Source organism: Microtus oregoni, unplaced genomic scaffold, assembly GCF_018167655.1.
Source record: "Microtus oregoni isolate MIOR12 unplaced genomic scaffold, Mior012 000025F_ref0000491, whole genome shotgun sequence".
Classification (NCBI taxonomy): Eukaryota; Metazoa; Chordata; class Mammalia; order Rodentia; family Cricetidae; genus Microtus; species Microtus oregoni.
In genome coordinates, this window is record NW_024543084.1 from 34,583,386 (window position 1) to 34,598,965 (window position 15,580).

The 15,580-nt window shown below is 38.3% G+C and overlaps 1 protein-coding gene across 1 annotated transcript in view; it reads left to right on the top strand.

Annotated features, from left to right (window-relative positions):
• Positions 1-1,304: 1,304 nt before the first annotated feature.
• LOC121462853 (ubiquitin carboxyl-terminal hydrolase CYLD-like) overlaps positions 1,305-15,580 on the top strand; it is a 75,571-nt gene continuing 61,295 nt past the window's right edge. The window contains 3 exon segments of the mRNA XM_041674816.1: positions 1,305-1,592; positions 3,756-3,861; positions 13,618-13,716. Of these exon segments, the coding sequence (XP_041530750.1) occupies positions 1,452-1,592; positions 3,756-3,861; positions 13,618-13,716 (346 nt within the window). The 5' untranslated portion in view covers positions 1,305-1,451.

The following is a 15,580-nucleotide window of genomic DNA, read 5'->3' on the forward strand; positions in this document are numbered from 1 at the left end:
TAGAAACAGAATTCGACTAACTAAAGGCCTCCAGGTAGATGTGGGCAGCCCTGTGAAAGTACAGCTGCGATCTGGGGAAGAGAAATTTCCAGGAGTTGTGCGCTTCAGAGGACCGTTATTAGCGGACAGGACAGTGTCGGGGATTTTCTTTGGAGTAGAATTGCTGATAAGTTTGCTAGGACATTTGAGAGAGAGAAGGAGAGAGAGAGAGCGTATGAGAAAGCGAGTGTGCGCGTGAGCGAGAGACCACGAGCACATATTTTCCCCTTTATAAGATTTGTGTTTTATGTTTGTTTGTTTTTAGTATAGTTCTCAGGATGGACCTCAGGACCCTCTGCCTCTGAGCTATAGTCCAGCCCCCAAATTTATTTAATGATAAATTGAGAGGATATAAAGACAATTCTTGAAAACTTTAAAAAGTTATCTCTTACGGTAGAAACTTACAAGTCATTATTCTGGACTTCATATCTAAGAAGATTTTAAGTTTCCTATATTAAAAGTTAACACTGCCAATTGTAATTATAAACACTTAAAAAATTGTGAACTATCTTGTGATAGTACCCACAAGATTCCCAGTTCTTAGTGTATGCTACTAAGTATAACTGTTTAGAGGTAAAATTTTTGAAGTGTGTTGCAGCAATTTCAGTTTGCTCATGCTTATTCCCGGAATGTATAAACTGCCTTGGAACTTATGTGCCGTGGCAACATATCTAAGAATTCTATATTCCAAACTGACTATTGGTTCACATTTGGACACTCTCAGGAGTAGAGAGAGGTCACGCTTTACTTGCTTCTTGATTTGACTTTTCGAGCAGTGAAATAATTAGGCTGTGACTGCCAGCTATGGTATGTACTAGCAGGATTGCCAGCTACTTAACCTACATCATGTTCTCCTAACCTGTTCCTCATCTGTGAAGTGCTTAGAGCACACATGACTTATAGTAGTTGTACGGTGGATGGCTGTAGATGGTTACAGTTTGTTCTCAGTAAATGGAGCTGATGCTGCTGTTTGGTTAAAGTTGAATGCCTGTTCATGACAAAAGTCGTGGTAGTACTATGTTGTAAATTTAATCCTCACTCTTTCTCAAAAGAATTATGATCTGAAATTATGAGTTAGTTTCATCATCAGATACAGCTTCTTTATTCTTTAAACACCCTAAACCCAACAGCAGCTCTAGTCATATTTCATATTATGGATAGAATTTAGAGTTTTTCCAAAGTAATTTCCTGAAATCCCTTTAATGGATAATCTTTTTATATCTCTTTTTAAAAAAAACTTTGAAAACTAGGAAGAACATCGTGGCCAAGGTTTCACTGATGGGGTATATCAAGAGAAACAGCTTTTTCAGTGTGATGAAGATTGTGGCGTGTTTGTGGCATTGGACAAGCTGGAGCCCATAGACGATGATGACAATGGATTGGAAAGTGATTTTGCAGCCCTAGGGGATACCATGCAGGCTGAACCTCCCCCTTTGGAAAAAAACTCCAGAGTATCTTTGAAGGTCGGAGAAAGTGTTGAATCTGGAAAAGTAATATTCTGTGATGTTTTGCCAGAAATAGAGAGTCTAGGATATTTTGTTGGTGTGGACATGGTAAGGATTTTTTGAGTTTTATTATTGTGAATATATATATTAATTTTATTATTAATTTAGGAATAAATTGAACACTTTGTATTCTTCAAATTTACAGTATTTTAAAGAAGATATTCCAGTTTGTCTTTCGTACAGAAACATTACAGTAGGAATGTGAGCAGAAACAATACATTTCCCAAATTTTTTTGTGTTTTAAGAAACTGGGATAATAATCTCAGTCTTTTAATTATCCTTATTTTAACTGACCAGTAGACAAAAACAAAAACCAAACCAAAACAATAAAACAAACTGACATTTCTCTGACTAAGTCCAAATATATTGTATGATACTGTGTTTTCCTTTAATTTAAAAATACTTTTGATACTTTTTGTATATTTGCTAACGTTTAATTAATTTTCTCATAATAATGAATGTAGAAAGTTATTAATAGAAAATACTCAGGAAAAGAATCATACTGCTTTTTGAGTTGACAGAGTATTCCCACAGGATTTTCACTGTCTAAAAACTGTTTTCTTATTGCGGCAAACTGTGTATAAGAAAGGCTCCAGTGTAACCATGGTTACACTAACAGTTCAAATCATTTGGCATATTCTCATCATGGCCTCTCCACTGTCTGTCTACAGAACTTTTTCATCATCCTGTGCTGTGCTCTGTTTCTATTAAATAAATTCTGCCCAGTTTGACCATGCCTGGTAACTACAGACTGGGTGTTTGCCTGCTGTAGGTACCTCAGAAGTGAGGTCATATGGTATAATATGACTCCTTTTGTTTGTGTCACTCATTTTATTACTGAATAACCATACTCGCTAACAATGGATGCATTCCAGTGCACATAGTGAATTAACGTGGCCCTAAGAGAATGAGGAGAAAGAAGTTGAGAACATTTTTATCTTAGACTGAAAGTATAGGCAAAAGTTCATTATGGATAAAGGAGATTCCTTCATAATTGTTCTTACCAGGGTGTGTTGGGAGAGGATTATGAGCAGCAGACTCACACAGTGAATATTTTTAATAATCATTTTTATTTATTCATAAATGCTCTACAGAGATGGTTGGGTATGAATGTTCCAATGTGTTTCTGTTGCCTTGTACTTAGAAATTGTGTAAGATGGCTCATTAGTTAGGTACAAAATAAGAATTTGCCAGACTCTCGCTATGTGAAATTAGAGCCAGAGTAAGACCCGTGGGTCTCTCAGAATCGTTAATAATTAAGAACAAGAATTCTCTAAATGAGAGTTTAGTGTTTCAGAGGAGTTGTAGACTGGGTAAAGAGAATGTTGGAGAAAGAAGGCCATTAGTTTTTGGACTTAGTCTCCCCTTGCTATAGGTTTCTTGGGCCAGGCTTTAGATGTTACAGGAACTGTTTGGGTCCTCTCCCTTCTTAATGGTGACCTAGGAGGTCATCTTATTTAGCCCAGGCAGGCTGTCTTGAGACTTGCCTGCCAGCTCCACACAAGTTCTGTCCATTGTTTGATTTATGCGAGCATCAGCTCCAAACAGTCCCGTTAGACTTCTTGATAAGAAAGTTGGTCGATCCCAACTTTACTCATGGCTGTCTGCTTCCAGGGACACGCTAACATTCCTCACTGGTTCTCAGGGCAGTTGTTTCATGACCATCTGCTTGTGCCTCACGAATAACTCCTGTGCTGGTGACACAGTAGAGAATAACTTAGAAAATCAAGACTTTCCCCATTTTTTGAGGAAAGTCTTGTATACCCACAGATAACAAGAGAATTCTGAAGTAACTGCTCTTCTGTTTATAAAAAGACACACAGTAATACAGTGAGCAAAGTGCCCAGGGGATGCAGATGTGTGATTAACTTTAAGGGTAGGTTTCTGGGTAAAATAATGCAATCCTAGTAAGTTTTCTTTTGCAGACAATGTCTCTTTAAACCTCAGCTGGTGTTATTACTGCAGATTAAAGTATGAAAAATGCTTTTGATTCATTATTTTGTGTGTTTGCTGTAAGTTGATTGTTATTATTTTTATTGTAAAATGTTGTTACTTTAGCAGATATTTCTAATACAGCCTTTCTTTTGGGCAAAATAGTTAACATTTTTCTATGAAAGATATCTTAGGTAATACTTTTGAAAGAAATGTTGGCGTTCACATTTATATTTATTGACAAAGGTATATAAAGGTTTACTTTTTTGGCATTTCAAGGATAACCCTATTGGCAACTGGGATGGACTGTTTGATGGAGTACAACTTTGTAGCTTTGCAAGTGTTGAAAGTACAATTCTTCTGCACATCAATGATATCATTCCAGGTATGTCTCCTTTATGTATTCAGAAGATAGTTTCGAACATGTATTTTGTTATGAGAATGCAAATATATACTAAAGATGGATCTTTTGAAGTTGGCTTTATATTGTAGAATTGTCATTATATAGACTAACCTTTCTTTTCTCCCGAACCAAGGCAATAAAGGTTATTTCTAAAAGTATATAAGTATAGTGAAGTTTATACATTATCTCTTACATTGTCTTCTCCTAGACATTCCAATAGAGAAAGAAATCCTGTCTTGTAATTGGAAGGTTCAAAAATACAAAAAATGCTGTCTCTTGGAGTAAGAGATGAAGCTAGAAGCTTTTAAAAAAATTGTTTATGTCATCTAAACTCCACAGAGGATTCAGGATTCTTATTAAATGATGGCTGAAATTCCTTTTTTGTTGTTTTTAATTATTTTTTCATTTATTTTACATCCTGATCTCAGTTTCCCCTCCCTCCTCTCCTCTTGTTCCCCCCCGCCCCTGGCCCTGCTTGCCTCCCCTTTGTTTCTGTTCAGAGAAGGGCAGGCCTCCCGTGGGTGTTATGTATGGCATATCAAGTTGAGGTAGGACTAAGCTCCTCCCCTTCTATTAAGACTGGGCAAGGCAACCCAATATGATGAATAGGTTCCCAAAACTTAGCTTAAGAGTTAAGGATCCCAGTGTTAGGAGTCCCACAAGTAGATCAAGCTACACAACTGTCACATATATGAAGAGGGCTTAGGTCAGTCCATGCAGGATCCTTCACTATTGGTCCAGAGTCTTTGAGCTCCTATGAGCCCAGATTAGTTGTTTCCGTGGGTTCCTTCCTTTCTTCAACAGGATACTTGGAGTTTGGCCCAGTGCTTTGGTATGGTTCTCTGCATCTGTTTCCATCAGTTACTGGATGAAGACGCTCTAATGACAATTAAGGTAGTCATCAATCTGAATATAAGAAATGTCCAGTTCAGGGACCCTCTCTACTATGGCTAGGAGTCCTCGCTGGGACCATCCTTGTGAATTCCTTGAATTTCCCTGACATGAGGTTTCTTCCTGACCCCGAAGTGCACCCTCATTGGGACAACTCTTTCATCATTCTCCCCCTCCAAGTTCTTTTTGTTTTAAGATGCTATTATGGTATATCATGCTTCATAACTGTAGTCAGAAACTATTACATAGTTTTATTATATATGTTATTCTTAGTATTTTACTACATATATTATTTATTACAAAATAATAATTAGGGCCAACAAGATGGCTCAGTGGGTAAAGGCACTTGCACGCGCGCGCGCACACTGCTGGGTATGTAACACAGAGTGTTTTACATTGGTATAATTGGTACAGTGGTAACCAAACACTTTACCATTGAGCTACAGCACAGCCCCTGAACTTAAAAAACAAATGAAACTAAAAACACCACCCAAAAATGAAAAACAAAAAACACCCCCCCCCCCAAAAAAAAAACCTCAAGAACCTTTTGTTTTGCCTCAAATAAGTATTTTCTTTGGCTGCTATGAGGTGATTGACAATGGTAGTAACACCAACCAGTGCTGTTAGAATTCCCAGTGATAGGCTAGTGCATTGAAGTCAATAGAGGCATTCAGAAATAGGGATGTCCACAAGCCATAACCAGGGATGTGCCAGGCCTAGAATTAGATGGTTTATGCTATCTCTATGTCCTGAACAGATTTATAAGATAGGTCTCAATATATATATATATATATATATATATATATATTAAAAATACAAAACAGGGAGGTTGGAGAGATTGCTCAGTAGTTATGACACTGACTGCTTTTCCAGAGGTCCTAAGTCCAATTCTCATGGTAACTTACAGCCATCTGTAGTGGGATCTGATGCCCTCTTTTGGCATAAAGTCATACATGCAGATAGAACAGTCATATACATAAAATAAATAAATAAATATTAAGAACATATAAAGCAGAATAAACAACAAAAGCAACAAAAGCAAAACAAAATTAAAATCCTGGGGCTTAAATTATCTATGATGAAAGTGAATGGCAGAACCAAAGTCCAAAACTCATCTGATTATGAACCTGTGTTCTCTTTAGTCCCCAACAAATCCCATATCCTACGAGTACTCTTGTATTGTGAACATCTGCATAATCCTCTGTTTCTTAGTGTCACATTCTGGGGAATATTATTTCCATGGAGATGGAAATGTTGTCGTTTCTGGTTCTATAAAAGATGATTTTACCGTAACAAGAATTATAAGTGAGCAACACACTGTATTTTCTCTTCTAGTGTTTTCCCATTATTGGTAAGGTTGACAACAAAATGCTTTTGAATTTATTTCTATAGCTTATTTTAGGCCCTGAATTCTTTATTTCATAAAAACGGAAACTGAAGGCTCCTAACTGCATTCTACCCTTCCTGTCTGCCTGTTGGTGTCAAATCATAAACTGTTCTACAGTTTGAACATGCTTCCCACGCAGCTTTTAGTTTTGTAGCAGGAGGCATGAGGTTCATATGTCAGCTTTACTTCAGTTCTGCTCTGAAAAAGTCTGACACACTTTACTTTTGATTTCTTTTAAGATATATTTGTTATTGAGAATTTTCATACATGCATATATTGTATTTTGATTATATTACCCCCCAACTCCTCCTGGGTCTCCCACTCCTAATTCCCTTTCTTACTTTTTGGAAATAAATTGTTTATATTCATATGTTTTCATAAAAACATATGTGTCCTTATTTTAATTAGTTGTGTTTACTTTTCATCCATGCTTTATAGACAGCACAGTTTGGGATGTTTGTGAATTAAAATGCTTTTTTTTAATGTTATAATAAGTGCTTATTGTTTAAAATACAGCAGTGTAAAAGCACCATTAATTCAGATAGTAGAAAGCCCTCACGTAGACTTCTTTAGATGTGGATATTTAGGAGGCAAAGCACACAAGCATTCTTGGGGTTGAGACGGTAGCTCCATGGTTAGAGTACTTGAGTGAAGCTGTAAGTTCCAGCCTCAGCACTGAACAAAAGTGATGATTAGCGCTAGCAAGATGGCTCAGTGGGTAAGGGCACTTGCCCTCAAGACTGATTCCTGGAACTCACGTGGTAGGAGGAGAGAATGACTCCTGCAGATTATCATCTGATCTATGCATGAATGCTATGGCACATGGGTGCATGTGCGGACACACACACACACAGAGTGATAAATTAACTAAAAATTTTTAAAGTAAAGTAATTCCTATGTAGAACTTTCATTTAATAAGTTGAGATATAAAATGAACAGAATCTGTGGCCAGTAAGATGGTGATGAAGCCAGAGAATGGTCAAACAAGGGGTCAAGAAGATGGGGGGCTGCCCTGTCACATTCATGTGCTTCCACAGACCTCTGCAGGAGACATTTGAGCAGCACACACAAGAAATTATTTGGGAGCTGAATTAAGAAGGCCTTTTCAAAAAGTTGGAGAGTTATGTTGATTTTATAATGCTAACTTGCTGAATGGCTGGGAAGAAGCTCTTGAAATTCTTTCTTATTTATGAGTTTTTTTCACAGGAGCCAATTCAGGGTAATACTGCTTCTCTATAGTCATATCTCACTGATTTCACAATATCCCACAAATTCCACTTTAGTTAGCAAACAAGTATATTTGGTTTTTTTTAAAGGATTTCTTTTCAGGGAACTGTCCAATGGTGCTTTTGAAACCTTAAAACCTGCGACATTTTTGTGTGAATGTAATTGTCAATTTTTAGATATCTTAATTGCATTGTTTTGGGTATTGCATTTTATAGCTGAATGAAGTATGTTGTGGGATTGGGAAAATCATTGTTAGTATAACCATGCAAGAAGGAAGAAGAGGGGCTGGAGAGATGGCTCAGTGGTTAAGAGCACTGCCTACTCTTCTAAAGGTCCTGATTTCAATTCCCAACAACCACATGGTGGCTCACAACCATCAAAAATGAGATCTGATGCTCTCTTCTGGCCTGCAGGCAAACACACAGACAGAATATTGTATACATAATAAATAAATAAAATATTTAATAAAAGAAGGAAGAAGATTCCTGAGCTGTGAAGCTCAGGGATGCAGAGTTGGTTGTGTGTTTTCAGTCTTCTGTAAATTAAAGATTGATGTGTTCCCAGCTTTCTTTCTTTATATATGTATTTATGTGACTAATATATATTTATATTCCAACTCTAAATTTGTTTGAACTTTAAATTGTCTTAGATTCTGCAGTAGCACATAATAAACAGAAAAAAGAAAAGTAAAACTGTTTTGGAATTGGACTGTAATCTTTTAAGGAAAATTTTTTTAGCAGTACCCACCTTATCAATATCTTAATTATTTTCTATTTCAACACTGGTATAGAATTAAAATAACAAAAAACAAAACAAAACATGAGTTTCATGACTTGGGAGTCCCTTGTCAAGATCTTCAAGATTCCTGCTTGTCCTTGATGTTATTGCTGGTTTAGAGCAGTGGTAAGAAAGGAAGAGAATGCTTTTTTCTCTTTCATAGCTATTGATATTCATAAACCTTGAATAGTAGATAATTGAGAACGATACTGCTTTTATACACATAAATTACACGTATTTGCCAACAAAATTAAGCTTGCAAATAGACTTTTAAAAAGTAAAATTATTTAAATGAAAATTAATTTGGTAAATTTGAATAAGCCTTCATCTATATTTTGTGTCATTAACATTCTTTTCTTGAGAGGAAAAAGCGTGACAGTGTCTCCTTTAGTTCCTTAGTTTATTTATTTTTTCTTGCCCAATTACATCCATTTGTGGGACAGAATTAACATTTCTAGCACGTAGGAAAGATTGTTTTTGGAGCAGCTGAACAGTTGGTGAGATTTGGGAAGAATTCTCCCCAGTGAAATATTTCTTCCTGTTGGTATCTGGAAACCTTTGCTTCACCCCGCTGTTAAAGTGTCCCTCTTTGCACTGCTGTTTCTGATGGTCCAAAGCATTAAAGCTGCTGAGACAGCACATCCAGGTTTGTAAAGTTGCGATGAAGTATGCCAATTTGTGACACTCCCAAAGCATGCATTTCTTTGAGTATCAAAGTAATGCATTGAGCTGTGTCTGTCGTTGTGAAGCTTAAGAGTATAATGCAACTATCAACAACAACTCAGACTACACAGTATGTGCACATTCACAGAAATTTGAAAAGGAAGTCATTTAGTGGGACCCTTTCCTCCTGAGGCTGATCCCAAACTCATAATTTCTTTTTGTATCCTTCCCGATCAGTTTTTTCTTTGTGTTGCATGTCTTCATGGTTTATAACCTTTAAAAATGGTAACAATTTTGTAGCAATATAATTGATATAATTGATAATATAGCCATAGACCAGTACATCTCAACCTTAAGAAAAGCTTCTTCCTGCAGAAGATGTCAACACAGAGACCTTCAACTGGTTCAGGTGCAAGAATAAGAGACTGTGGAGTCTGCAGCCTTAAGTGGGCACGTACATTTGCATTCCTCCCACCAAGGCTCAGGGACTTTGCAGAAGAGAGAGCAGAAAGTTCTTAAGAGCCAGAGGTAGAGGTCAACTTCAAGAAAACAGAATTTTCTGGATGCAGCAGGGCAGTTGTATATATAATCTTACAGGATTTGTGATGATGTGTTCACGACCTGTGCAGCTTCAGTCCAGACAAAATCCCAGCCTGTAGGGAGTGGGGAGTAGGTATGAAACCCCACCACCAGCTGAGACTGTGGCTTCTGAAAGGAACTTGATCTACCCACACAGGGTACCACTATTTACAGTAAGATTTTAGAGAAACAGCTACACTGTTTTACAGCATGATTGTATGGTGTCACATGACCACTGGAAATATATGAATGACCCAGTTTTCCACATCCTCAGCAGCATATTCTCAGATCTGTAAAGGCACCTGAGGATCAGGGTACCTTTACCTGTCAGGGATATCTAAATTAGACATATATAAGTTAAATTTGGACATATAGTTTACCCAAACAGTTACAGCTTACCAATGTTAGTAGAGGCAAGAAGATTAGAAGGAATATGTAGTTTTTTAGCTGTGGTTCTAAGACAGAGAGTATAATCCTAATCTGTAGAAGGCAGAACCAAGTTTTAACATTGTAAACAATTTAGTGTTTTAAATCAATATCAAGGGGTTTACTCTTAAGTTAAAAAATCTGACTGCTGGGGGCTGGAGAGATGGCTCAGAGGTTAAGAGCACTGACTGCTTTTCCAGAGGTCCTGAGTTCAATTCCCAGCATCCACATAGTGGCTCACAACCATCTGTAATATCCGGTGCCCTCTTCTGGCCAGCAAACATACAGAAAGATAGAGCACTATACATAATAAATAATTAAATCTTTTAAAAAAATAAAAATAAAAAATCTGACTGCTAGCAACATGTGTTCTTGTACATGAATGTAGAGGTGAAGCCTTAATATCTCAGTAAATTTGCATAGTTATAAACCTTGTTTTTTATGAACAGGACAGGAATTATACAGAAATACATTGTAAGTCAAAGCATATGGGAGAGGAATATTTCCTTGGTGGGACCAGTGCATGTGGGTACCCTTAATAAGGATGGGACTGAGGTTTTGAACTTAACCAAAATGGTGGTTATCTATGCGTTTGTACTTTTTCAGAGCAGTTGTAATCTGGAGTTACAAGTTTTACAGATTTTAAAACATGCGCACAAACGCACACAGGCACAAAGCAAGCATACTGTGACCACATTATTTACATGTATTTATTAAGAGATGAACAAAATTTTTCCAGGAAACTGTGTCAGCTGACCAACTTTAAAATCCTGGAGTAGGTTGCAGGAGCCAGGCAAGCACACAGGTGGTCCCGTTGAGGGCTAGATCAGCAGATGCTATAAGGGAGAACAGAAACCCAACATAGGACAGAACACCTATGCAAGTCAGAGTAGTAGGGCAGGGGGAACAGATCCGTGGCAGGGAGAATCCCAGCATGACCAGATCACATGCCAGGAATGAGAGACAGGAGTGCAGAGATGCAGACAAACAGCAAGAGAAGTGTGTGTGTGTGTGTGTGTTTGTGTGTGTGTGTGTGTGTGTGCGTGTGTGCGCGTGCATGCGTGCGTGCGTGCATATGCAGTGGCCAGTGTCTCCAGCAGCATGGTCAGGGCAGAACTTTCAGGATTCCGATTCCCAGATAGGCGAGAATCTGCAGGTGCCATGCCCCTGGTAACTAAGACAAGTGCGGTGAGACACTGACCACTGAGGGAAGGAAGGGTGGGATTGCAGTAACCAGAAACCATGGGCATATGGGAGTTCTGTCCACTGGTCCTCATGCCGGCAAAAATTTTTAGGCATTTAGGACATTGGTGTCAGCCAGCCCCAATTTAAAAAGACTTGTAAAAGGCAGTCCAATGGTGTTTGGGGATCAGGCTTTGAATTGCAGGTGCCCATTTCGCAAGTCTATGCTGGGACCCAAAGCCGAGTGCAGTGCATCCACTCTGGTAAGCGTTGGATCAAAAATAGGGGGTGTAGGAAATTCCCTTGAACAGAACATCTTCTGAAAAAGGGGTCCCACAGGGCAAAGCAGGTTCTTGTCCCGGTAACAGGTTGGGAGCCTGGCACGGCCATGTCTTCGGCAGGATACCCTGAGAATCGCAAGAGGCCCTGGGCCTCTAAGGTAGTGACTTGGAAACGACAGCTTACCCAGTTGAAAGCTGATCTTACCTGGCTGAGAGCAGGAGCAGGGGAGAAGGGTGTTTCCCACCACGAGGCCCCGGGCAGTGAGAAAAACAGCCCTTTGGTGGAACCTCCAGATGCAAAGTTTCTGCACCCCATAACCCTTTCCACTGACACAATAATCCAAATCAGACCAAATCAAAACGAATTAGAAAAAGCCCAGGTTTAATAGATAGCATGCTCCCGGATGGCTTTCTAGTCCTCCAGAGAGGAGAAGGGAAAGAAAGACTAGAAAACCACATGTTTGTTCTGTGGGGAGCAGTTTAAAAACCCTGTGAGAATGGTCATCTTTTGGGAGGGGTCATCATTTGATGGGCTTTCTTGGGTGGAGCCTGGTCTGAGGCAATTGGAGGGGGAGGCTCGGGATAGAGCTTCCATCTGAACATTCCAGACTCTTTGGATATATGGATGCTAGGGGCTGGGATGAAGCTTCCATCCAAACAGACCCTATGCCTAAAGGCTTTGGTGGAGGGTAATTACAGTTTTCACACTCCTAGAACTTGGAGCATCACCTCCAGCATCACTAGCAGAGCTGGCATCATGCCTCATCCTTTTGGGGATAATTTGCTTAGCCATCTTGACAGAGTACAAAGGGAGGACCCCTGGCTGCATTTGTTATAAGACCCAACCTGTGTAATATACATATATTGTGGTATCCATATGGTTGTGCTCTCTTTTCAAATGGAGTTACAAACTCTCAGTTACAATTGACAGTGGGCATTAGTAATCTTTAGTCAGCTGATATGCTCTAATTAGGAACCTTCCTCCAGTGATGGTTATTTTTCTACAAAAACTGTCATAGATAACATTTGTAAATATCTGAATGGTAATGTCATAAAACATTTATAGTATTTCTTTCATTGTATCATTTTTGAAATTATGGTTAGTCAGTATATTTTTAATTGAAATGGTATCTCAGTATTCTATTTGATCATATTTTGAAGTGTTTAAGATATATAGTTTAATATATATTTTCCTCCTCCTCCAGTCATGATAAAAAGATATCAAGCATTATTTACATACAGTTAATTCAGTATGACTTTTATTTTGTTACCTTTTATATTTAACACATAAAAATTTTCTTATTTTTTCTTTTTGTCCTCGAAATTCCACTGTGTGTGATACTGTTTTGGCTGATAACACCTTTATCAGGTATGGGCTCAGCAATTGTATTGCACTTCATGGATGTGCTGTTAAACTTCCTGAGGGGAAGCCTTTCATCTTGACTCCTCTGTTTTTATTAGATCAGTGTTATGAGTGTCCGATGAGTGTTATCAGGTTTTAATAGTTAGAAAGATCTTTGAATTTAAAAGAAGTTTGTCAAAAATTTTTTTACCTGTGTTTTGAAGTGAAACTTGGAATGCTTCCATCAAAAAATTTAGTTCTGTATCTCTGGCTTTCTGCATTATTAATTTGTGTGTAATTCTCTGCTTTTCCTGTTTGCATTTGTTTGTATACATATCTGTTATTCTTAATGCATGTTATGTTTAAAGGTGGAAACATACTTAGTACTGAGTCCATTCCTAACTCTGATTTGTCTCCTACCCAGGTTTTTATCAAGCTGTGTTCTGTGAAATACACTGATCCAGCATACTTGGGTGGCTGAGAAAGTTTTATCAAGTCAGTTTAGTGCAGCACATTGGTTAGAGGTTATCCAGGCACGTGGGCATGTAAAGGCTCCGGTTTTTACAGTAAACAGATTGTCCATGTTTATCTTGGCACCCTCCATAAACGCTTGAGTGTAAAACGCTGTAATGTGTAGGGTTGTGCTGGGCATGCTGATCTAGAAAATGTAACGAAAATTATGAATAAGGTTTTCTTAAAAGCTTTTTAAAACTTCAAATAAAATTGACTGCTTCTGACTAACTTTTCAAAAATTAAAGCATTTTGATAACTGATGATTATATTTTCTTACAGAAATTATATTTTTAAGTACAGTGTTGATTTTTTTTCGCCTGAGAAATTACCTTTCAGTACTGTGGAGTCTTTAAAGAGAATCTGTAAGACTATAAAGATTGTGCCTTTTTTGTTGGAAAGGATTTCTTTGTTTTTTTATGCTAAACTATGTTTCTTCCATATATATTTAAAAAGTATGTTTACTATTTCAGAGAGCATGACACCGGAAAGGAGGCCTCCCAAACTTGCCTTTATGTCAAGAGGTGTTGGTGACAAAGGTTCAACTAGTCATAATAAACCAAAGGTTACAGGTATGGAGCCCATTCTTGGTAGTTTACAATATGATAATATGATTCTCCAAGATGTTAAATAAGCTATATGTTATTGTTTGTGTGTGTATATGTATATATATGTATACATATAATTTGTTCCTACACTTTATGTAAACTAAAATTTTATGTACATGATTTTAAGTGAGGATGTAATAAAGAAACCACCAAAATGGCCAGCCTATGAGCTGTGGAGGGAGCTTTTTATTTGGATAAGAGAGAGAACAGCTGGCGGTGTTACACGCCTTCAATCCCAGCTCTCAGGAGGCAAAGGCACGTGGATCTCTGTGTTTGAGGACAACCTGGTTGACAGAGCAAGTTCCAGCGAAAAACACTAGAGGGGGAGAGAGAGAGAGAGAGGGAGGGAGGGAGCTTCTAATACACACCAGAAAAAGTTTCGACCTGTGTTCTGCTTGTTCTGCTGAGCTTTGTCTAAATGAACCTTTAGGAGCTGACTGCCATGCATTCACACGGAGTATCCACCGTTTCACTTGGGAAGAACAAGTCCCCAAGGATGGTGTCATGTACAGCTGCCAGGGTGCAGCTTTTGGTGCTTTTGCTTATTTTTTTGTACAGCTTTTCTGAGTTGGCTTGGGCAGAATCTTCTTTGAGCAGTGAAGACTGCATGCTTGCCACTAAACTTTTTCTCTAATTCATGAACCATCCGGACTTGGATTTTCTGGAAAGATTTCTTCTGAGAAACTGGTGCTAAAATAAGGATTGCTTTCTGACCATCACCAGCTTCAGTTTCCTTGGCTGTGGTGGGTGATACTGAGTTTCCAAGCTGTGCCTTGAGATCTGAGTTCATCTCCAGCTCAAGCAGTGCATGAGAGATGCTAGACTTGAAATCATGTCTTCTTGTCGTCATCAGGCTTCCTAGTCTTGGTGCTTGAGGTGATCCTGGCCTTCTCCTGAAAGGAGGAAAGTACCCCTGGTCATATGGGTCGTGGGCTGCATTGTCAGGCCATTGACAGGCACAGGCCGAATATTCCACCACATCCCTAATGAGGGCACAGAGCCTCGGAGGTCCATCCTCCTAAACTACAAAGAACAAGAAATTGTGTTAATAAAATTCTAAGATGTTTATATTGTAAATCTAAAAAAAATAAATTATTTCTTTTGTAATGTTGGGGATCAAAGTCAACAGAACCTTATAAGCTAGGTAAGTACTTTTTTACTCAGGTATTGTTCCAGACACTGAGATTACTTTTTTATTTTTATATTTTGGTGTTTGCATCAAATCTGGCATCTTACACAAACTAATATAGGACTCTAATCCTGAGCCATATATCCACCCAAAACCTGAATGTTTTTTAACTTAATTTGTTCATCAGCTTGTATGATCACATTTGAAGTTTATGAAGGGAAATTATAATGATGAGCCACTTATTAATGGGATGAGTTCTGAGAAGTGCATCATTCGGCAGTTTTTTTCTTGTGTGACTTTTTTTACGTGACCTCTTGTTTTTTCCCAGCTGCTCAGCCCCAAAATAATCACACAGAAACCATATTATTTGCAATACTGTTTGGCCAATAGCTTAAGCATATTTCTGGCTAACTCATCTAAAATTAATCCATCTCCATTAATCTGTGTATTGCTACTAGGCTGTGGCTGACCAGGTAAAGTTCTGGCATCTCCTGTGGGGCTATATGACTTCTCACTGACTCTGCCCTTCTTCCTCCCAGCATTCAGTTTTCCCCACCTAGCTCTGTTCTACTCTATCAGGCCAAGCCTATTTCTTTATTAACCAATGGTATTCACAGCATGCAGAGGGGAATCCCACATCATGTGACCATTATAGAATGTACTTCACAAACCTTGGTGAAAAAACTTTGTGTATGTCTA